Source organism: Chrysemys picta, chromosome 8 (assembly GCF_011386835.1).
Source record: "Chrysemys picta bellii isolate R12L10 chromosome 8, ASM1138683v2, whole genome shotgun sequence".
Taxonomy (NCBI): domain Eukaryota; kingdom Metazoa; phylum Chordata; order Testudines; family Emydidae; genus Chrysemys; species Chrysemys picta.
This window is the reverse complement of record NC_088798.1, coordinates 30082659-30105851: the sequence shown is the minus strand read 5'-3', so window position 1 is coordinate 30105851 and position 23193 is coordinate 30082659. Positions and strand designations below refer to the sequence as shown.

Below are 23193 nucleotides of genomic sequence, written 5' to 3'. Positions count from 1 at the left end.
AGTTTCCCAATCTGTAAAATGGGGATACTGATACTGACTTCCCTTGTAAAGTACATTGAGAGCTACTGATGAAACGAATTGTTGACCATGTTTAGTAGCACTGTCTACTATACAAAATGTGTAACTTTCACTCCACCCCATGCCAGGGGCGGCTCCAGGCACCAGCTCCGGGCACCAGCTCTGGACACCAGCGCAATTCGGCAGCAATTCGGCACAGGCATGCCGAAGGTGCGGGACCGGCAGATCACCCGCAGAAACGCAGCCGAATCCACATGACCTGCAGACCACCCGCAGGCATGCTGCCGAAGGCAGCCTGCCTGCCGTGCTTGGGGCAGCAAAAAACATAGAGCCGCCCCTGCCCCGTGCTGCCCTTGTAGCTAACCAGTGCTAACTGTTGTGTGGCAGTACTGGTGGGTAGTCATGGTCCCACCCCACATTTCCTTTGGAAGTACAGCACTGCCAACATGAGCCTGAACCAAAGCTCACTGAAGTCAGTGGATCAGGCCCACTGTTAACAACCTCTCCTCTTGCACTCAGGAAGCATAAGCAGCCAAGTTACAGATGTGTTGGAGGTGAAGTGACTCATTACATTATATAGGCTGTGAGCTCTTTGGGGCAAGATTGTTATTCACACTATGTGTGAAAAGCAGCCAAAGCAATGAAGCCCCAGTTGTAGTTGGTTCCTCTAGGTCGGAAGTGGGCAAACTACGGCCTGCGGGCCCCTCCTGCCCGGCCCCTGACCTGAGGCTAGCCCCCAGCCCCTTCCCTGCTGTTCCCCCTGCCCCGCAGCCGCAGCTCACTGTGCCACTGGCGCAATGCTCTGGGTGGCGGGGCTGCAGAGCTGTGGCCTGACCTGGTGCTCTGTGCTGCGCGGTGGTGTGGCTGGCTCCAGCCGGGCGGCACGACTGCATGTCCTGGTGCTCTGGGCGGCGCGGCTGAAGCACTGCCAGCCACCGGTGGGGGCAGGGGTTCCGGGGGACAGTCAGGAAGGAGAGGGGGGGTTGGATGGGACGGTGGGGGGGCAGTCAGGGGCAGGGATTCCGGGGGCGGTCAGGGAGAAGGGGTGGTTGGATGGGGCAGGGGTCCCAGGAGGGCAGTCAGGAAGGAGGGAGGGGGAGGTTGGATGGGGTGTCGGGGGCATTCAGGGGTGGGGGGACAGGGAGGGGTGGATGGGGCAGGGGTTCTGAGGGGGGTGTCGAGACAGGGAATGGGGGTGGATGGGGCAGGAGTCCCAGGGAGGCCATCAGGCGAGAAGCAGGGGGGATCGGATAGGGGTTGGGCCACACCTGGCTGTCTGGGGAGGCACAGCCTCCCCTAAGCGGCCCTCCATACCATTTCTGATGTAGCCCTCAGGCCAAAAAGTTTGCCTGCCCCTGTTCCAGGTACTTGTGTAATATATAAAGAAGAAGAAGAAGAAGAGCCAATCACAATTGATACATGAAAACTCAGATCTATCACTTTTAACTGTCCCACTAAATAAGTATTTATATGAGAGATCAGTGCATCCTTGAAGGAGCAGTTTTGGTCTGTTGGGTAAATGTGAGATTTTGGAAACATAATTGAAATTTTGTGTGTGTGTGTGTATTTTGACGATCCACTAGATGTCAGTGTAACCAAAGCATTAAGCTGATAGACAACAACTCTATTAAATGGAGAACCAGGACAGGGATGTCTGTGGAACAATATCAGAGGGGTAGCCATGTTAGTCTGGATCTGTAAAAAGCAACAAAGAGTCCTGTGGCACCTTTCAGACTAACAGATGTATTGGAGCATAAGCTTTTGTGGGTGAATACCTAATTTGTCAGACTACATGTGTCAGACGAAGTGGGTATTCACCCACGAAAGTGTATGCTCCAATACGTCTGTTAGTCTATAAGGTGCCACAGGACTCTGTTGCTTTTTGTGGAACAATAGTTACGCTCTATCTTGCCCCATGGACACAATACATGTGGGGACTGCTACATTTTTATGCTACTCTAGGAAATATTTCCAGGAACAATATCACAACTGATTACTCTGACTCTGTGATGTACTTCCTACCCATACAACTTCTGTGGAGTAGGAATGTAAATACTTCTGAGAATGATGAGCTGGTAGTACCCTCCAGTTTAGAGGTAGGATGAGGAGGCAAAATGAAGTGCTGCTGAATAGGTGGAATGCAGATAAAACTAGGGGCACTTGAGGGGGTTGATACCTGTCAATGTTGCTTTGTGGTTGTAATTTTTCTCTTTATTCCTCCCCAAAAGGGGTCTTTCTAGCTTTTCTTCAGAATGTGATGACTATTCTTCCAGACTGGGAGGAGTGGCCCTCGCTCCCTCCAGAAACCATCAAGCCTGCTCTTGAATCCACCAGAGAGATTGTTGCAAAGTGCTATGAGTTGCTCCCTCCCTAGGTTGAGGGCATTGTCTCACCAGGACTAGAGATTAATTAAAAAATAAAAAGTAAAACACAATCCCCAACTCCATGGTCTGTTTTGTTTTACTGGTCTTTATGTATAACACATATGCATACAGTATCCAAGCGTTCTGTTTATTACACAGATATTGTAATAATCACTCTCTTCTGTCCAATTCACCTACCCCAAGAGAAGAGAAGAAAACCACCAACATGCACCAGACAAAATAAAAATGGGGAGTTATATTGCCTTTACATTTGGAAGAGCAAATAAGAGTTCAATTCAATTTCTTACTTTCATTTCATGCCATAAAAAAACATCTGAGAAACATAGGAGTTGCACTACCCAATCAGATCCATTGTCCATCTGAGCCCAGATACTCATCTCCAAAAGGGCTTGTCTTCATTAGTGATTTTCACTTAATATGTTTGTAAAAGCTAACATGGACATTCCCAAATGTTTGGTCCAGGCATAGTCCAAATGTGGTAACTACCTTGAGCTAACTGTCAGTTAATTAAAATTGTAAAAAATTGTAAAAAATCTGAATATATGTGTATCCATGTTGGCCAATATTTCAATATTTCTAAGTATATGTCAGTGGAAGCAGCAAGAAATCCCATAATGGACAATTATGGAATAATTTGCATACGGAAAAGTTCCTCTCTAGCCCCTGCTAGTGATTAGCTGATGACCTGAAGCATGAGGGTTTATATACCTTATAAAATAATTCGATCCTATCTAATGTAACGATGGATGTTTTCATTATCCAAAGAATGGGTGATCCTTTGCCATTTCTGGAGTGTCACATCACAGATCATGATGTTGCAAGTTGGGCTTGCAAGAGATGGGGAAAAAACAATGAAAAGTTACCGGCTGAATAGCTTTTCCTCCTCGGTGCTACATGCCTTTGCTTATGTCACATGCTGTGGTAGGTGGCATTTCCGCTACCTTGTAATCTAGTGTTTTCTCTTCTACTATTTTGCTTTTGTTCTATCATTTAGAGTTGGAATGTTGCATGTGTGTTTGATGATTATGTCAGGTAAAAAGTGTTTTCCATATGCTCATTTGTGGATAACATATGGCCCTGATCCTGTGAATATTTAAACACCTGCATTAGTCATAGGATAAGAGTTGAGTTATGCATGTACCTAAGCAGTTGCAGGCTCAGGACCAACAGATGTATACATTTATGTTTCCTACTCATTGAATATAACTGAAAGGAATGTATGAACACCAAAGATTACAGATCTAATTTCTTCTTAAATTTCCCCCCCTTGACTTCTAAGCAACTGGAAAACAAAATTAGAAAGATTTTTGTCCTATTTTTTTTAAAATAAAGCACAGAATACCTAATGTTGCAGAACTCTAGCAAGATTAGAATTAAAGTATACAATTAGATTGTCATTTATATGCTACACATTATACTGATGTGTCTTAGTTTACTCAGTATATACTTTTAAATTCACTGTTCAGTCTACATAATGTACTGTAACATACTATACACTCATTGAAAGCAGATCAAAATACATATCAATCCACCTCTATTTTAAAGGCAATGCACTTAATTTTCAAATCTATTACAAATTTGTCTTTCCTTATGTATTTTGAAATCACAAATAGAACAAATTAGGATAAATACCTACTGAGCTTTCATCTTACAATTAGTTTTATTACAATCTGAGCTCAAAGCCTCCCTTTCTATTTTTCTTATGTAAAATACAGATAGTTATACTTACAGCTATTAATACAGCTATTACAGACCCAGTAACTAATATTGAAACATTGACACCATCATTGATAACATCAGTAGGAAGCGTAACAGGAAGGATCCCTGTTTCGGAACACTGTTAGTGATAACTTCAGTAGGAATTGTATCAGGCAAGGATTCCTGTGTAGGAACACTCTTAGTGATAACTTCAGTAGGAAGCGTATCAGGCAAGGATTCCTTTGGAGGAACAAACTGAGCTGCCTGTACTACATTAGACACCTCTGAGGTCAGGGAGGCATTATCAATGGCACGTATTGCAAAGTAGATTATGGTGCCATTTTCTATTGTGACATTTTCCGGTTTAAACTGAAATGATTCTTTGGTGCCGGCAGGTTTAGGTACCAGACTAGAGGTATTCACTGAAGTAGCATTCTCAAAGGTGTTCCTTAGGTCCAGAAGACTTTCACTCATTTTTATTATGTATCTGTCAGCTGGAAAAAAGCAAGGAATACAAGTAAGAGTGTGTTAGTAATGCCTATTATACTATCTGTAAATGCAAGCACAGTACAGGATTTGTAGAACAGTTTTGTATCTTTATAAGAACTCCAATGATACTCCATTACCATCCCTTCCATTTTACCCACCCTCATTATTGATGGGCCTGCTTAATTGACTAACATCCATTCTTTGTAGAGCTCTGGACAGGATTCCTGTTAGAACTTATCAGTTCCACATTTTATTTGGGTCAATAGTCTACAGTTAGCTGATGTGGGGCATTCCCTCCCTTCATGAGAGCTAACCACATTATATTACCAGCACTCTTAGCTCCTGCTGGGCAGATGAGTCTTCCACATGGCAGTGCAGATAACTGCCATTAAACTGCCTCTCTCCCCCACACTTCACACAAGTCTCTATAGTACTAAAATGGAAACATAATTTTTGGATGAGAAATGAAAATAAGATTTCTTTCACTTGTCTCTGGTGAGTATCCAGGTCAAGTATAAGATCAAACAGTACAGGGAGAGATCCCTGCATCCTGGTCAGCATTCCCTCTCTTAATGTGAGCAGGTTCTAAAGCATAGGCTGAGAGACAGCAAAATGCCTGCTCCATTTGCCAGCATAGTTAGTGTGTCAGGGATTTTGCTGCAAATGTGCCTGGCTTCCCACTGTCCACAGTTATCATTTCAAGGCTGTATGGTTCTGTTCTGCTCATGGGTTTTCTAGTTCTTTGCTTGATTTGAGTTCTACTTCCTGCTCCTCATCTTCTTTTCTATCCCTTCAGCTATAAGGCTGTTTTGAGCCAGACGAGTAGCGCAAAGTAACCACATAGAAGAACCTAGGCCAGTGTTTTGGGGATTTAATGGAGTTGTTGGTTTGTTCCCTGGTGAGCTGGTTGGCAAGAGATGTAGGTGTATGTAAAGATTTTAATCTGAAGCGGCTCTCTGTGTGACTGCAGACTGCCTATTTTAACCTCTCTGGCTTGTGCTGATGTGCACACTATAACATAATCTGGTTACAACATACTTGAAATATACATTATGAACAAGACCTAACTGTGTCCCCATAAATGGACTAAAGCTTTGGACTGTCCATGTTGTAACTGGGTCCCCTGACTTATTTACAGTTGCAGTGTAGACAGGGGCTAAGCCTTGGAAAAGTCACTAGTGAGTATGTTTTTGATTTAACTTGTTTTCCTCTGTAAACTAGCATAAGGCTGGTTGGTATACAGGTTTTGCATTTTCTGTTGTACCAGGTTTGGGAGAACAGGCACTGACTTTCGTTTTTCTACACTACCACTCTGCCCCGAGGCCCCACCCTCAATCCACCTCTTCTCATGAGGCCCCACCTCTTCCCCTGAGACCCCACCCTCACCCGTCTCTTGCCACCCCCACTCTGCCCTCTCCCCCGAGTCCCCACTTCTTCCCATCCTCTTTCCCTTCCTCTTCCCACTGTCCGCTGCCCCATCCCCTTCTCTTCCCACCACCCCATCCCCCTACCCCTGGCCACCAAACAGCTGATAGGCGGCTAGCCTTGGGGTCCTTCTGAACAGCTGATTGGCAGCCAGCCCCGGGACCCTGCTGAGCCACTCTGACTAGTGGGTGCTGAGCTCCCCCTATTTTTCCATGGATGCTTGAGCCCTGGAGCACCCACGGAGTTGATGCCTATGTTTGGGAGTGTTCCGTGTTTCTTTAAACATTTTTTAAAGCATTAAGTGGGACTAACGTGAATATCATATTGAATATGTAATTTATTGGTTACACCGAGTCCTGATCTACACTAGGAAATTTTACAGAGAAAATCTAGAGTACGTCAAGCCATAGCGATGGTCATATTTTTTGCAGATGGGGAAGACATAGCTTTTTTCCTCACCTCTCCTTGGCTGGCTCATCATATGTAATTTCAGATAACTGACAATACTGCATCACTTCCAGCTGACTAAAACAAAAGTTCACTTTACCTTGTCCCTCATCCAAGTCATTCCCGGGAGCTGTCCAAGACAAGTGAATTTTATCTTCTTCAAACTGAGCCTCAAGGTCAGTAATTTTACAGGGTGGGAACACATCAATAATGCCTCCTGATGGAACATTCTTCACTACAAAAGAACCTCCTGTTGCAACTCTATTGAAACTTCCTAGCTTTGCTTGAATTTCCTCATCACTAACTTCAGGTCTCGGTGCATTTATTTTGATTTCACCTGCCCCAAAAAAGAAAAAACAATTGCTCATGCTATCTGAATATTACAAAACTCCAAATCATAACACACTTTTTTTTATCTAGCATTCCTTCTGTCTTTAATCTACATTTTTTCTTTGGCTTATTGAAGTTTAGTGCAAAAATTAGCAAGGCTAAAAACCAAAGTGAACTTCAGGATCCTGCATCTTTGCACAAAACTAAGGCAGACCCTAAAAGCAAACCAGATTTCAAGTGCAGTTGAAAGCAGCAACAGTTCCTATTATCCATTAGGGTATTTAAGGTATTAAGCAGGTGTCAGTGGGAAGTGGTTGTGATAAGGTAGCTTCCACCCATCTCTTCCTAGATATTGCAGGCAGCATAAGAATTACAACCTTGTAGGAATTTCCTTACTTTTCCGGGTTTAAGTTGGACACATTTTTATGTAGACTTTTTTATTCAGTATATTCTAATTTTCTAGGAATACAGAAAATTGTTTCTGTGTGTACGTGCACACACGTGTGCAAGAAGGAGGATATGAAATGCAAAAGCTAACATTAATCTAAAATTAAGGTTGAGAAACCAGGCACTCAAAAGTCAAGAAATTCCAAAACCTAAGTTTTCTACCACCATATTATAGATATATATCTTTACTCCTGTGGGGGTTTTGTACAACTGCATGCATGCATAATTAATAAGCCCCGCATATTTGTATTTTTTTGTGCAGAAAAAGCTTCAGCTGAAATGTTGCTGCAGGTCCGCCTTTTGCCCACCAGAGGGTGCTGTGGCTATAGAACAAAGCAGCAGCTCACAGCCATCTAAAGAAGAAACAGCCTGCCTTCTTCCAAGCGCCTGTCAAGCCAGGTGAGGAGATCGGGGCTATTGGGAGACAGACAGCCTGGGATGTGTGTGTGTGGGGGGGTCAGACAGGGGCTTATAAGGGCTAGTGGGGGAGAACAGACTGGGGCAGGGGCTGAATGGGAGTGGAGGCACAGGGCCACAGGAGGGAGGGGGAAGGAGGTGCAGAGCAACATAGGGACAGGGGGTGGCTGGGTGGGGGCACAGAGACACATTGGGACAGGGGGTGGGGTACAGGGACACAGGGACAGGGGAGTGGCCGGATGGGGGCACAGAAACACATGGGACAGAGGCGGGGGTACAGAGCAACATAGGGACAGGGGCAGGGGGTGCAGGGCCACGTGGGGATGGGGGGAATGGGTATCTGAGTGGGAGTGGAGGGACACATTGACAGGGGAAGATGTGCCTGACTGCATGGGAAAGGCTAGGGATCAGCCACGGTCTGCATGGGGGAAGCTCCCTAACAATCCCTCCCCGCCCCCCCAAAAAACCCTTGTTCCATACTTTTCCCACCCATACCCAACAACCCTCCAGGTTCACACCCATGCTCCTTCCCAGCAATTTACTTCCCTGTCCCTCAGCTCCTCCATTACCCCTGACTCCCCCAAGCCTTTGCACTGCTTCTGAGGGCTGTGGGAAATACAGTTCCTTATTGTAGTTTAAATGAATTATTACTCAGAGTTCTGTATTAATATGCCTAGTAAGGAATCTACTTGTCAAAAAACATTTCCTGAATCTTTTTTGTTGTCTGCATTGTTACAGACATACTTGCTGGCAGGTATTTTGAAATAAATGACCAAAAATAATGGAAACTGGTGTGATTCTATTATGTTATTTTGACAAATAAAATATGCAGAATTTTGCAGATTTTAAAATATTGTGCGGAGAATTTTCAATTTTTTGTTGCAGAATTCACCCAGGAGTAATAATATATATATTTACCATCATATTGCACAATTTGCTGGGGTGGGGTTTTTTTGGGGGTGGGGAGGTTTACTGGTAAAATAGCGTTAAGGTGTATATTTAACAAGGAAAACAGGAACAGGAAATATTACATTGTGTGACATAGCCAAGTGAACACTGAGGTACAAATCTTAACTGTTGGAACCTCCTGAGGGTTTGGGGTGCCTAATATCTCAAGCTTGGAGTGTGGTTCTTACTCAGTAGAGCTGTCACTCTGTCTACCCAGAGTCAGATCTGCTGGATTAAATGGAAAAAGTAAGTTACTATTTTTCCCCACAAACAAACTGTTGTTAATCAAGTTCCATTGCAGAGGAAACTCTGTAACGAATGCCTTCGAATTATTCCCCCAGTTACACTTGTGCAATCCTGCTGAAGGCCATAGGGTTGCATAGATATACTGAGCATGGCATTAGGCTTGCAGACCCTGATGACAATGCACAAGCCAGAAAGAACACAACTTGATTTTCAGATCCTAGGCTGAGTCTGCAGGGCTGGGAGTTAAAACAGCCGTGTTGCTAACCTGTAACTAGAGCAAATTTGTTCTGGAGCAATTGAGAAAACAAGTGTAGAATTTGACAATACTATTTTTACAAAGTCATTTTTCAGAATAAAACTATATTTTAATGATGAATTAACTGTTTTCATTGCACTTGATTTCTTTGGGCCCTTAGATCAAAAGAGAAATGCACAAATAATGGAAAGATGAAAAAATATACTAAGTCACATCACACTAGTAACAGACTCATAAAAATATCATTAACTGAAGCTCCACTGATTGAGAAGGCTTAAGCATTAATATTTTAATAGCAGTATCCATACCTGTGGTTTCTGGAACTGAGGATCTTAAACTCACACAGGCCTAATGGGAAAGAGTCCCAAACAAAGTGTCCAGAAAACCCAACAGAAGAACAGAAAAATTCTCATGGGAGGCATTAAACAGATAACTTTAAAATTTCATAACTTTGAAACTGATTCCCTGAAATCTCATTTTTAAGTCTCAGTGAAACACACAAATTTAAAATTTCTAACTTCAGCTGATTTTTAATATGATTTTCAGTTCCAGGATCTCTAGCAACTCCCATGTGGTCCAAAGAGCACTTAATTATTAATATATATATATATATAATGTGGTACTATACCCAGTGCTCATATATAGCAAAAATACTGTGGTTCCAGCTACTGTTTTCTAAAAGTATAAACAATAGCGGAAAAGATACATGTAACAAACGTTAAGGTTAAAAATCTTTTTGTGAAGCTAAATTATCTCCCATTCACCCATATTCTTACACATGCAGAGAGAGAGAGAGAGAGTATTTTCTATTTCATGAATGTTCCTTACCATTTTCTATGTAGCCTGGAACATACAAGGCTCGGCTCTGCCTGCGGCCAAGTCTGACAGTCTGATTTCTCCCCTGGATATGCACTTTTAAGTTGTATCTACCATTTCCCTTGAAAGTTGTAAAGTACTTTGAATAGATTCCATCATTCTTGGTAATATCAGCACCTAGACATACAAACAGTAATAATTAACCATCCAAACAAGGTACCTTTTTTAAGCAAGGGCATTTTTTTGCTGTTCAGTTCAGAAACACATAGGGCCTACTCCTTCTTCTATCGAAATCAAGAAGAGCTTTGATACGGACTTAGGTGAAAACAGGATCGGTCCCATTGTGGTGACATGAGCTCATTACATATTTAACTGGAGATAACAATGTAGCATTAAAACATGTTACTGTGTATTTACTGTTTCCAATAGTAACCAATAGGCCAGTAGTTCTCAACTGCTTCTTAGTAGTTCACCATAGTCGTCTGATCTGTGGAGCCCTTCTTGGTGGTCTGCAGACTAAAATACTTTGAGATTGAAGCAATGCTGGAATGTGGGGAGGAAAGGGTCTACAGTTTGCATGACATGGTTCAGATAATGGAGAAGTTGGAGAACAACAGAACTGTGCATTTGAATCACATCACCTCTGTAGGCACAGTAGATTGGAAAAGGAGAATAATAATCTATGTAATTCATACTTTCAAAGGAGATATTTTTAACATAGCTATACTGCCTATATAGCATGTGACAAGCTATAGAAACAGACTCTCGCTCTCCTGTTCTGCCACCTGCATCCCCTCTGCAGGGCAGACCAGTATGTAAAATATACATAAGTTCAAACAGTGAATATGGTTGAATCAGACCCACAAGGCAATGGACCCCCTTCTGTCCCTGTGCTGGCTATTTGCATCATGGGTAACAGCACAGGCGAGGAGAAGGCTCTGCACAACCACGACGCTCCCTTCTTCTTGGGCGCAGTTTCTCTCTCTCCTCCTTCCTTCCTAATACACCCAATAGTGTAAGTGCACCAGCATGTCAGGGCACACATGCTGCACCAGTTTAGACCCACTGCAATTTATTCTCATCGTGAAGCAGTGGGGAGACCAGAGTTACCATCTCCCTCCACTTACTACCCCTTGTTCTGTAATCATGGCATAGGCACGACTGAATCCTTAGTGATAAGTTTGGAAGCAGCGTGCAAAGACATTCTAAAATACATACCACAAAACAGGGAGTGCATACATTGCTAGACAAAAATGTAAGGAAAGTAATTATCACATTACCAGAACCATCATCAAGGAGTCTGAGCTCCACTGCAGATCCAGTCTGTGGTTCAACAGTGGCCATCACGGTTGCACCAAGAACAGGCAAAAATCCTTGACTAACTTCTGCATAAATCACCATTGGATTAGGGAAGTTGTTTGTATCCTTATTCATGTGGGCTTTCACAGTCACTGGAGGCACAGCCAAAGATGCTGGTCGAGATGTTACTATCATTGATATGACTTGAGAGACTGTGTGATTATTTTGAATCCAATACAACCAATCTCCCACCTGCAAATCAAATAGATAGAATATAAAAATATAATGTAAGACTTCATTATTCAAAGGGCAGCTTTGTGTTTCCCTTAGTTAATTTTTATCTTATTTTCCAAGGCACAAAGGGCAGTTAGGGTATTGCTACAGGAACATAGCTGAGGAATTTGGGTACCTTACTTATGATTCTTCATGCTCTCAAATGTTTGGTTTCTTTTAAATTTAACCTTATATCTGAATTTACTCAGTTTTAGTGGTGGATGTTTGAGAATTATCACATTCTTGGAAGGATTAGAACCTGTATATTATAGATATGTACTCTCAACCTTAATTTCCCCTGAATTCAATGTTTTGTCCAGGAGGAATATATGTTTATAACTTCTAAAAAGAGAAGGTACACTTCAGTCTATGAAAATGTTAACATGTTTGGATAATAAAAGAAAGTTTAGTCTTTACCTCTGCAGTACCTGCTATATTCAGTCGAGCTGTTCGGAGGTTTAGATCACTAACTGTGAAGTTTGACGTTCTATATTCTTTTCCTTTGGGGTCCCGCAGTGAAATGTCTGGTGGAGATGTGCTTCGATCCCACGTAACTACAAAGAAGGTGTCCTTTCCCACAGTGCTATCTACAGTCACTGTACCATTCATCCACTGCTTGACTGCGACACTCTGAGCTGTACTTTCAAGCTATTAGACAAATAAAATATGTTTTATGGCTAGTTAGCAGATAAACACTTAAAATACTAGTAATTTTAGAGTGGTTCATTTTCCTCTTAAAGCGGAGAACAAATCAATATTTTGTTTATTCAGAGGGCATCTTGACTGGCTGGTGGACAACTGGCCCACTGCTGGAAGATGGGACAGAGGAGGATTAATGCTGGCACCACCCTGAGCAGGTCTCTGCTGTTCTGTGCAGAGCTCAGGGTTGTGCAAAGGAGGAAGAAGCCTCCTGCCACTGTGCCTCCACTCCTGGGGAACTAGCTGGCGGGCGAGGGTCACGTGGACTAGCCATTGAAGGGAGTGAAATGATGAAGCCCTGAGCAAATTTTCTGTAATGCCCATTTGCAGAGTACAATTGCTTAAGAATGTGAAGTATAGTAACCAAGGGTCTCTTGCCACTGCTCTCTGTGATCTATCCACCTAGCTATCAAATGACGTCTGTGCAGGTGATTAGTGCTAAATTTCTTCTCCATCTGTCAGCCTGTTTCATCTATATATATGTTTCATCACAGGCTCAAAAGATGTTTATACCTCAAATTAAAAAAATGCTGTTAGTTTTTGTCTCTCTTGCTAGCTGCTTGTCACACTCTTTTTTGGCCTTCCTAATTATACTTCTGCACTTGATTTCCAAGAGTTTGTTCTGTTCTATTTTTCTCAGTAGGATTTGCCTTCCAATTTTTAAAACATGTCTTTTTGTTTCTAACCACATCTGTTTACTCTGCTGTTTAGTCATAATGGCATTGTTTTGGTCCTCTTCCTGTTTTGTTTGAGTACATCAGAAGCAGGAAGCCTGTCAAACAATCAGTGAGGCCATTGGATGATCAAAGTGCTAAAGGAGCACTCAAGAAAAACAAGAGCTTCGTGGAGAAGTTAAATTAATTATTTGCATCAATCTTCACTGCAGAGGATGTGAGGGAGGTTCCCACACCTGAGCCATTCTTTTTAGGTCACAAATTTGAGAAACTATCCCAGACTGAGGTGCCAGTGTAGGAGTTTTTGGAACAATCAGATAAATTAAACAGTAATAAGTCACCAGGACCAGATGGTATTCACTCAAGAGTTCTTAGGGAACTCAAATATGAAATTGGAGTACTACTAACTGTGATATGTAACCTATTACTTAAATCAGCCTCTGTACCATATGACTGGTGGATAACTAATGTAATGCTGAGTTTTTAATAAAGTTCCAAAGGCGATCCTGGCAATTACAGGGCAGTAAGCCCAACTCCAGTACCAGGCAAACTGGTTGAAACTAGTAAAGAACAGAATTATTGGACTAATAGATGAATGTGATATATTGGGCAAGAGTCAAGATGGCTTCTGTAAAGGGGAATCATGTCTCACCAATCTAATAAGAAAGTAAATATCATAATGATGCTATAAAATCCATGATATGCCCACACCTTGAATGCTGTGTGCAGTTCTGGTAGCCCCATCTCAAAAAAAGAGATATTAGAATTGGAAAAAGTACAGAGAAGGGGGGGGAATGATTAGGTGTATGGAACAGCTTCCATATAAGAAGAGAATAAAAGGACTTTGACTATTCAATTTATAAAAATGACTAAGGGGAGATATGATAGAGGTATATAAAATCACGAATGGTGTGGAGAAAGTGAATAATTAGTCTGTACTGGGCTAGCTTGATTATCACTTCAAAAGTTTTTTTCTTTTACTTAATTGGCCTCTCAGAGTTGGTAAGACAACTCCCACCTGTTCATGCTCTCTGTATGTGTGTATATATATCTCCTCAATATATGTTTCACTCTATATGCATCCGAAGAAGTGGGCTGTTGTCCACGAAAGCTTATGCTCTAATAAATTTGTTAGTCTCTAAGGTGCCACAAGTACTCCTGTTCTTTTTGCAAATCTATATTAGTTGCTATGCATGATTCAGATAAAGTGCAAAACTGGGCCCATAGCAGAGATTTAACAAAGTGAGGGATGAGTTGTTAAGTTACAGATAGCACAACCCAAGAGCTGTTGTAGCAATAGGAGAAGGGGATAACTCAGTACTACTAGTCTCAATTATTTTGAAGAAATCATCGCTGAGTTGAAATGGATGATGAGAAGTGCCAGGAAAGCTGGGAATGAAAATGTTATCTATTGTTTAGAAGAGAAGCAGTTGAGATAGTTTCCCCATTATTGATAAGGTTAATATGGTAACAAGATCACTTATTTACAGCATTCTACAGAGGAGTGACCACACATACTATGGTATTTCTGCCTACCTCTAGCTATATAAGTCCCTTTGCATTAGCTAATTGTGAGTAATTTTAATTTTCTTTGTTTCATTGTCTGTTTCGTTTTTCTTGTTAATATAACAGACCACAAAAATAAATAAATCCCACTGCTATTTCCAAATAACAGTTTATATTTTAAGATCAGTCACTGGCAGTGCAATAGTTAAGATTACAGCCTATTAAAATTACTCTTAATTGACCAGTTAATATTAATATTGATTAATAATGTGAAAAACAAACAAAATTTGAAACTCAGACCTGAATAGACTGTTCAGAAATATTTCCACTTCCTGATGAAATTCCACTGAATGCATCAATTAGGCCATTGGAATCAACTGTATCTGTGGCATAAAACTTTAAGCCTCCTGAAATGTGATTGTTAAAATAATCAGAATAGTCATTTACTGTAAAAACACAGGTTTTGTTAGTTTGGTTGTTGCTATAGAGCACAGTGTTAATTTGATAAATTAAATATTGGTCCCTTATTATCCTTTATTCATGGGGCAGTGCAGGGAGGAACCGCTGGGTGGTGGGGAATCAATTCATACAAACACCCAGAGAGTTCCTGCAGAAAACAAATCTGACCTGGGAAATGATCCCATCTGTTCACATTTTAATTCCACCTAACTTGGTCTGACTAAGAATTGTCACCAACAACACTTCATCAAGTACTGTGCTCACTCATTGGCTGTTCTTGGTAAGTCTGGACTCTGAGCCATGGACCTGTAAAGTGCAATTTCACTCTGAAAAACACCTCTGTCAAAATTGCATGGTGGAATTCCAAGATTATTGCTTCCCAGTGACTCAGATCAAATCTGCTTAGTTTACAAATTCAACGTTTGTGCCTCTTTTTCATTTGTGCTGAGCACCCATAATGCCAATGGGAACTTCTGGTGCGCAGTGTCTTGTGAAATCTGGCCGTTTATTTCAAACAGTGAGCCCTGCCCGCTGAGACTGGGCTCTGAAAGACCAGCTGGGTTCTTTCTGGCTCACACATCAACCACTTAACACTAAAGATTCTGTGATCAGAACTTAGTGAACTATTCTGTTATAATACACAAACCAGAACAGAATTCAGGTTGTTCTCTCACAGCCATGTTGGCTGTACAATGCTAACAGAGTAAAAAGCAGTACAATCTTATTTAAGTCCCTAAAGCAAGCAGATGTGACTCTGAATACACAAAAGGAGCATCTCAGTTGACTAAGAAGGTGCCATTTATACATAGTCACTATTCAGAGTACAGCTACATTCTAAATCAACACATGGAATTCCCATGGTAGTTGCCCTGTACTGCAGCATCACCCAGCACCCATCTGGCTTTCTTTAAAATGGCTGAAGTTCAAAGTAACAGTGCAGCTCCAACTCAAAGCAGAGCTGACTGAGCCTCCAAGTTGCAAGTATAGAGACTGTGGTTGTTGACTCCTCAACTAGAGTCCTCCAGCTGTGACTGTTTGTGAGTTGGTCATTATTTAACTACTTAGGACATTAATAGGTTTGCATATCACTGCTATGTAAACATCAGAAATAAAATGTTAATGATTTAAACACTGAGCTTATCTTTTTGTTTAGAGGAACATCCTCCAGTAATATAATTATCAAACCTTGCTATTAAGTAGGGTGTTATCAGGATACAGATTTTTTAAAGCAACAATAGATAAAAAATAAATAATTGCTCCCAATATTATTGTGTTTATTCAGCTGAAAATAAATATTCTGTATATACGACTGGAATTAGTTGACTTTATTTTTTTTCCCTTCTACAAGCTGTAAACCACTCTAGTTTTACATTTCTTACATGCTTAAGGTGTGCATGCCAAAAATAGGATTAGTTTAGAAACTTACTTACCTGTCATGTCTGAAAATTGTTCTAGTTCTGGAGCAGCACTTGGCCCCAAGGCAATGGTGTGAATGATCGATCCACTGTCTTCCACCTCCTTAAGGCAAATGCTCATATCTGAATCCTCTCCATCTGTCAGCAATACAATTTCAGAACCATCGAGATTAGAGTATTTTTGTTTAATCACCTGAATTGAGAAGAAAATTTCAGGTATTAGCAATAGGACTTTATTGTAAATGTTAGCTGCTCTAACACAGGCAGTGTCTACATCAAGAGAAATTCCTAAAGTGCTAGTGCAAGGCAAAATATTTTCCTTACAAGTGTGAATTGTGCTGGTGTAGGAGGCTGTGCCCCTTTACTGGGCAGGATGGTTAAGGGGAGAGGTGTCTAGCACACTCCTTACAGCACACTCCTTACAGCATTCCAAGTAGTAGTAATGCGTGTGTCTGCAGGGCCCCACTCCAGGTCCTGCAGCCAATGACAGCATATGCACAGGGCATGTGGAAGCCTGTCCATGCCCATTCTGTAAAGTGACTTGAGAAATCATGGAGCATGAAGGTACCATTTTACATAAGCCCTTTTAAGAATAAAACCATGCTTAAACCAATGTTAAAATAAACAAAATTTGGATTTTCTATATGAGAAATTATATGATTATGATCTTCTGCACAACGCCTTGAGCAAAGCATTCTTGTAAGACTTTCTGAAAGCAATCTTAATTTTTTTGCTAGTATAAACATAGCAGGGCCTTGTTAATTTCTTAGGTCCTGAACCTGCTCCCATTGAACTAACTTGATTGAGCTTCCTAAATTTCTCACTATAAAACACATTTTCCAAACATTTAATTGTTCTTGTAGCTCTATTCTGAACCCCTTCCAGTTTCCCCAACATCCTCTCTGAAATGTGGCCACCAGAACCAGAGACAGTATTTCAGTGATAGTCTCAGTACTGCTGTACACAGAGGTGATATCACCTCCTTATTCCTACTCACTATTCTCCTCCTAGTTCCATTTCATTATCACGGCATTCCAGGACACATTCCCTGCAAGTTCTCCTTCACCTCAAATCCTTTGCGTACTCCTGCACAGATGTTAGTTCCTCCACCAGCTGATTTAGGCAGGTATTTGATAAGATCCTGGCGTACATTCTCACTGACTATTTGTCGTAGATTAGATGTAATTTGTGCTGTAGATTCGAATGTGACAATTCCAACCCAGGAACCCATTTCGATAATTTGTAGCAGGAATATCTCCGCAGCTTGGTACAGATGTTTAATGCGGTTATACTGCAGGTGAAGAAAGGGACGTACTTAGAACTATCAAGGCTTTTCAAGAGAGATAGCAAAAAGCAAGAATACAGCAATTACTAATTTTGTTCAGTTTGTACTGATAAATGGGAATGTACCTGCCATAGAGCAGATGAGAGATTTGAGGGGAAAATATGGAAAATTAAACAAATACCCAATATCTGGGTAGCCCAAACTACCAGGCATATTCTTTCCAGACCAGTGGAGATGTGTACTTTGTTCTGCTATCATGGAAGGGTATCTGCATATTGAAACATCCAGGAGATATATAACTGTGTCAACCAAACAGCATTCTAATAATGTGGTGACATTCCTCACAAATAAGGTTTTCTCTTTCACATAACTTGTTTAGGTAAAATGGCTGCAGCCTCAGAGAACAGCATTCTACCTACCTATACTTTAGGATAGCCCCTCTATTTCACAGGTTCCTGGCACTGTGAAAATTTGGTAATTACAGTGAAAGAGTTTATTTTAAATATAAATATTTGAACAGATTGCTGAAAACCAGCTGAGAAAGTTTACCTTTTGAAGCTTTCCTTTCTCTATAAAACTAGCTGTCATTATTCTTGATCTAGTTAAGGATTCTCTTCCTCTCCTGTATTAAGATTAAGGGATGGGCTAATTTATATCGTTTATCTCAGGAAATCTAGTACTTGTTTGCCTCTCAATAGCTTTGGGTTGAATTTGATGCTAATGATAGTAAAATGCTCATAGTACTAGTCCACATAAGCTTTTCCAATCTGAAATCTCTCCAGAAGAAGGAATGCTAGCTGTATCAAAACATTTGGTTGTGAGATGGGGATGGATAATTATTAGAGAACACCACATTCACTTTCACTCGTGATCTAGAATTTGAAGTATTATCTCTAGAGAGAAAAGTTTGGTGCAGTTACATCCTGTGCCAGTCTCAGTCCCTAGTTGGGTGATTTCATAGCATGTGTCATGCATGACAGACATTTATCACATCATAACTTCACTAGATAATTTGGGAAAACTGTCAATCTTTGCTGAAGATCAGTCCCAGGGATGGACTTGTATGGTGTGGCATGGCAGGAATAAATTGTGTTGGCAGAGCAGTTTAGGGGAAGCTTACACAGGGTATAACTGCCCTGTACCTGCTTTCAGACAGGGTTTAGTACTTTACTTTCAAGAGCACTGAATTCCATTCTGCTCAACTGTAGCTCATCGCAAAATGCACCACTTATTTGAGATCCATATCTTTCTTTGTCACAAAGCAAATGAAATTATGATTTAATATTGAGAAATACTCAATTACAAAACTGAAAGCATATAAAACATTATATAGTAACCTGTAGGCCACAGAAATACGTCATATGCCATTTTAAGCATCTTCCTGTAGATTTTCATTGAATTCATTATTGTGGGTTTGTGTCAAATATTTTAAGAGACGCTCACAACCTGTTTAAGCCCCATAAATTATCTTTCTGAGAAAGAAGATGGATACCATACACCATCCTTTACAAATTCCATACCATAAGCCTAAGATTTTTTTATCAAAACTTCATCATTTGGTTCCTCAGTGGAGTTATGTTGATTGTTGAACTGAAGACCTAAAATATTTGTATTTTAAAGAAAGTGATAGTAAAACTCTTATTTATACTATATAATAATATATATGGAGTACATGATAGTGTGATATAGCATGAACTGGGGATTCTTATGTTATTCCTTGATGATGAAATTTTGAGTGACCATATTCGATATGATAGAAAAAAGCATTCTTGGAATGTTTTAGAGAGGTCTTAATATTTTTATATTGGGACTATTTTTTATCCCCTACCTGTAAAGCCAGGTGCCTTTGTTATCATTATTCAACCCATAGAGGGCTCATAAAGACTCCTAAAAATTACATAAGTGTATTTCCAGACATTAAGAGGCCACAATTTTAAAGCGAGATATCTGGGGTCTCTCCAGGGCACAAAAGGATGTTGTGCCTCCCACAGGGAAGCTGAGGATCTTCTCTTTCCAGTATGGTGGGAAGGTCCTATTTCTAGCCCTTAAGGTCGTTAGATATCAAACTTGAAAGTTGTAACATATTTGAGAACAGATGTCATCACTAGCTCCGGATTGAATGTTTGAAACAAATAAATTAGGGATGATGAAATTCTGTATATTAGGGAAAGAATACAACAGAGGTTCATATAAAAAATAGCTCTTGGAAGTTGGGTAGTGCTTTGGAATGTAAGAATAAAACCTGGGGAGATGGATTTATGGTCAGAAGGCTGGTGAAGCTTGAAAAGGTACAGGATAAATTGCAAAAAATGTGGCAAACTTATCAGATGATTCTCACTTCTACGTGATATTTATACATATGAACACATATTATTCAGGAAGGTTATATTGGATTTACTTTAAGAATGGTAAATTTGAGGCCCTAAACAGATATATTTTCCATTTGGGGGAAGTACAGTGGTTCTGACATTCTGGATCTGAAACTAAAAAGAGGAGCACAAGTTATATTTTGTAAAGAAAAAGAGACCAAGTCTGGCATATCATTTTTAGGAATTTGATGAGTTTCCTTTTAGCAATCCCTAAATATGTATTATTGGAGAAATAGTGGCCTCAATTTTTTCTTAAAGAATAAAGGATGATTACGGAAATATTGACTAAAGAAAATACTGTAATATATATACAACACATTGTTTTATAACTGCCTGTTTCTAACCAGTTCTGCTAAAAAAAAGAACATGTATATTTTTTCTTACCCCAGCCATGCTCCCAGAAACATCAAGTACTAGACAGACTGCTCTGTCTTTGGTCTGCAGCAATGAGAAGGAGGTCTCAAATGGAGGACTTGCGCTATTTATTGGAGAGGTGTTACTGAAGTCAGTAGAGTTCATAATTACTTCCCAGGTGCTGTGGTAGTTACACATTTTGTTCTGCAGATTTGTAGCCTTTTCATTATGAGTACTTTGATCACAGAACTCAACCACCTAAAAAAAGCCAATTGGAAGAGAAGAATGATTACTGAAAAGCAAGTGAACTCGTGTAGTAGCAAATCCCAGTCTACTATTTTTTCATTGCTCATGACAAGCACAAATACAGAAATTCTTTGCCTGTTCTAAAGGCTATAGAGAATAAAATCCTTTTATGTCCTGGACCTTGGAAGAAGTCATCAAAGAAGAGTGTTCCCAAAGAATCTGTCTCAGGGGTTACACAGGTATGTCCACACTGCAATCAGAGGTATGACTGGAGCTCAGGTGAGCATACACGTTCTATCTTTAATCCAGCTAGTTTGTCTATTGATAGAAGTAAGGATGTGGCAGCATGGGCTGTACAAACCCACCCAGAACCCTGGATATATACTCCACATTGCTAGCCTGCACCAGTGTCCATGCCACCATGTCTTCGCTGCTATTTTTAGCCACACTAGCTAGATTAAAGCTAGCACCAATATGCATTCCTGAGCTTCTGTCATAAGGAAGAGACTCCGCAACAATATGCATGTGGAGCAACTACTGAAATCAATGGCGGAGCAGAACACCCACCAACACCAGCAGCAACAGTGGCTCCGACAGCAACTGGCCACTCAGCAGCAGCAACTGATTTGAAACTTAGCTGCTCAGCAGCAACAGCGACAAAGGCTGGTGCAACAGGGCGTGACCTGAGCCTTGACTAGAGGGCAAAAGCAATACCACTTTGTACCTCGTAGACATAACAACATATTATCAGAGACCTGTAGATAGATGAATCATACCCTGAACGGCCATAAGGGGGCACTACAGAGGCAGCCCATGCAGAACAAACTGGTGGGAGAATGCAGGCACAGATCTAGCACCAGGGGAAGGGAAGAGGTCAGGACATTTTTTAAAAAACATCAACACTCTCGGAAGAGACTCCGCAGCAATATGCATGTGGAGCAACTACTGAAATCAATGGCGGAGCAGAACACCCACCAACACCAGCAGCAACAGTGGCTCCGACAACAACTGGCCACTCAGGAGCAGCAACTGACTTGAAACTTAGCTGCTCAACAGCAACAAAGGCTGGTGCAAGAGGGCGTGACCTGACTGCAGCCTCCCACAGTGGCCAGGCTTCCACCATGGGTCTGGTGGATACAGACCTGGCCTTGGCCCTGGTACCAGTCAGATTCATGAAGATGGGGCCTGAAGATGATCCAGTGACTTTTCTTGGAAATTTTCAATGGGTGGCAGTGACAGCATGGTGGCCATTGGAGCACTGAGCAGTCTTACCAGTCACCTACTTGACCAGGACAGAACCACAGGCTGCCTATTGCGGGCTAGACCAAGAGACAGCATGGGATTATGCCTCCGATAGCAAGGCTTAACTCTGTGGCAGGGCCTAATTAGTGGATTAGAATGGGCTGGGAGAGGACTAATGAGCAAATTGGCCCATTAACACAGGAGATAGAAAAAGGCACAGGAAAGCAGAGCAGGGGAGAGAAAGGCAGACTAGCAGAGCCAAAACCTGACCAGCCTCGTTACATCGCCCTGCGACGTGCAAAGAGTCAACAACCGGCACAATGACCTAAAACCAGGTGGGCTTCAAGACGCCCAGGATTTGTACCATGGGGGGCTGGGAGCCATTGAACCAAACTGTGAACCCTGAATAGCGGCAGCCCCCCCCCCAGCACCAAAACCAGGAAGGATCTCTGAGTAGAGAGATCCCTTCCCTCTCCTCTCCTCAGAGAACTGAGGAGAAACTGAAATTGTAAAAAATTATGGTGCATGGATCAGTAAGGGTGTGGGAAGATCAAATGCAAATAATCTGCACTGTGGTGTTTGACAACTTAAGGTCCCTGAGTCTCTGAAGACAGAGAGAAGACAGGAGCAGGACATTGCCCTGTCAGAATGTCAATCTCTTAAAGACATAGAAAGCTGGGGAAGGCCTATCTGTAGCTCATGTGAACCTCCTGTTAGGTGGAGTTAGCAGCAAAAAGGGCCAGGTTCAATATCTGAAGTAGGGAGCAGCTGGGGAGTGCATAGTCAGGTTCCAAGGCAGAGTCAGTACAAGGGTTAGAGTCCAAGTCACATTTTGGGATCCAAGTCAAAAGGTAAAGTCCCAATCAAGCTGAGATTGGAGCAGGGAGACGTCATGGCAGCTACAAAGAAATCATGCTGTTCCCTGGACACTTCCTGGAATGCCCCTTAGATCTATATAGGGTGGGGAGCCAATCAGGAATCATGGGGCTGCCGTCTGTCAGACCCATGAAGGTGGGACTTCTCATGGTCTGTGTCCACAGCAGGTGATGGGCAGTGGCTGGCAGGATACTGCTACCAGTTTGTATCAGGATTCTCATCTATTGTGCCCTTTCTCAACAATCTGCTCAAGAACAGCAGCCTGAGAAAGATCCGTTGGACGGAAACCTGTGAGAAGGTCTTTAGCCACAAATGGCTCACGTCTGTAGGGAGCCCATTTTATACAGCCTGGACTTCACCGAGAAATTCCTCCTCCACACTGATGCTTCTGAAGCTGGATGGGGGCTGTCTTCTCCCAAGTGGTTGATAGTGAGGAACATCCCATTCTGAGTTACAAATTGTTCCCAAGAGAGGCCTACTCCATTATAGAAAAAGAGGACTTAGCTGTGAAATGGGCCATGGAGGCACTCCAATATTACCTTCTTTGCAATTAATTCACCCTGGTTGTGGATCAT

General features: G+C 41.6%; 1 protein-coding gene across 1 annotated transcript in view; it reads right to left on the bottom strand.

The window, feature by feature from the left end:
* Positions 1-2573: 2573 nt before the first annotated feature.
* LOC122172190 (calcium-activated chloride channel regulator 1-like) overlaps positions 2574-23193 on the bottom strand; it is a 28174-nt gene continuing 7554 nt past the window's right edge. Inside the window, exons 6-14 of the mRNA XM_065554186.1 lie at positions 20285-20512; positions 17313-17537; positions 16262-16439; positions 14673-14779; positions 11911-12141; positions 11202-11472; positions 9934-10098; positions 6562-6798; positions 2574-4594 (exon numbers count right to left, since the gene is read on the bottom strand). Of these exons, the coding sequence (XP_065410258.1) occupies positions 4164-4594; positions 6562-6798; positions 9934-10098; positions 11202-11472; positions 11911-12141; positions 14673-14779; positions 16262-16439; positions 17313-17537; positions 20285-20512 (2073 nt within the window). The 3' untranslated portion in view covers positions 2574-4163. The remainder of the gene's footprint in view (positions 4595-6561; positions 6799-9933; positions 10099-11201; positions 11473-11910; positions 12142-14672; positions 14780-16261; positions 16440-17312; positions 17538-20284; positions 20513-23193) is intronic.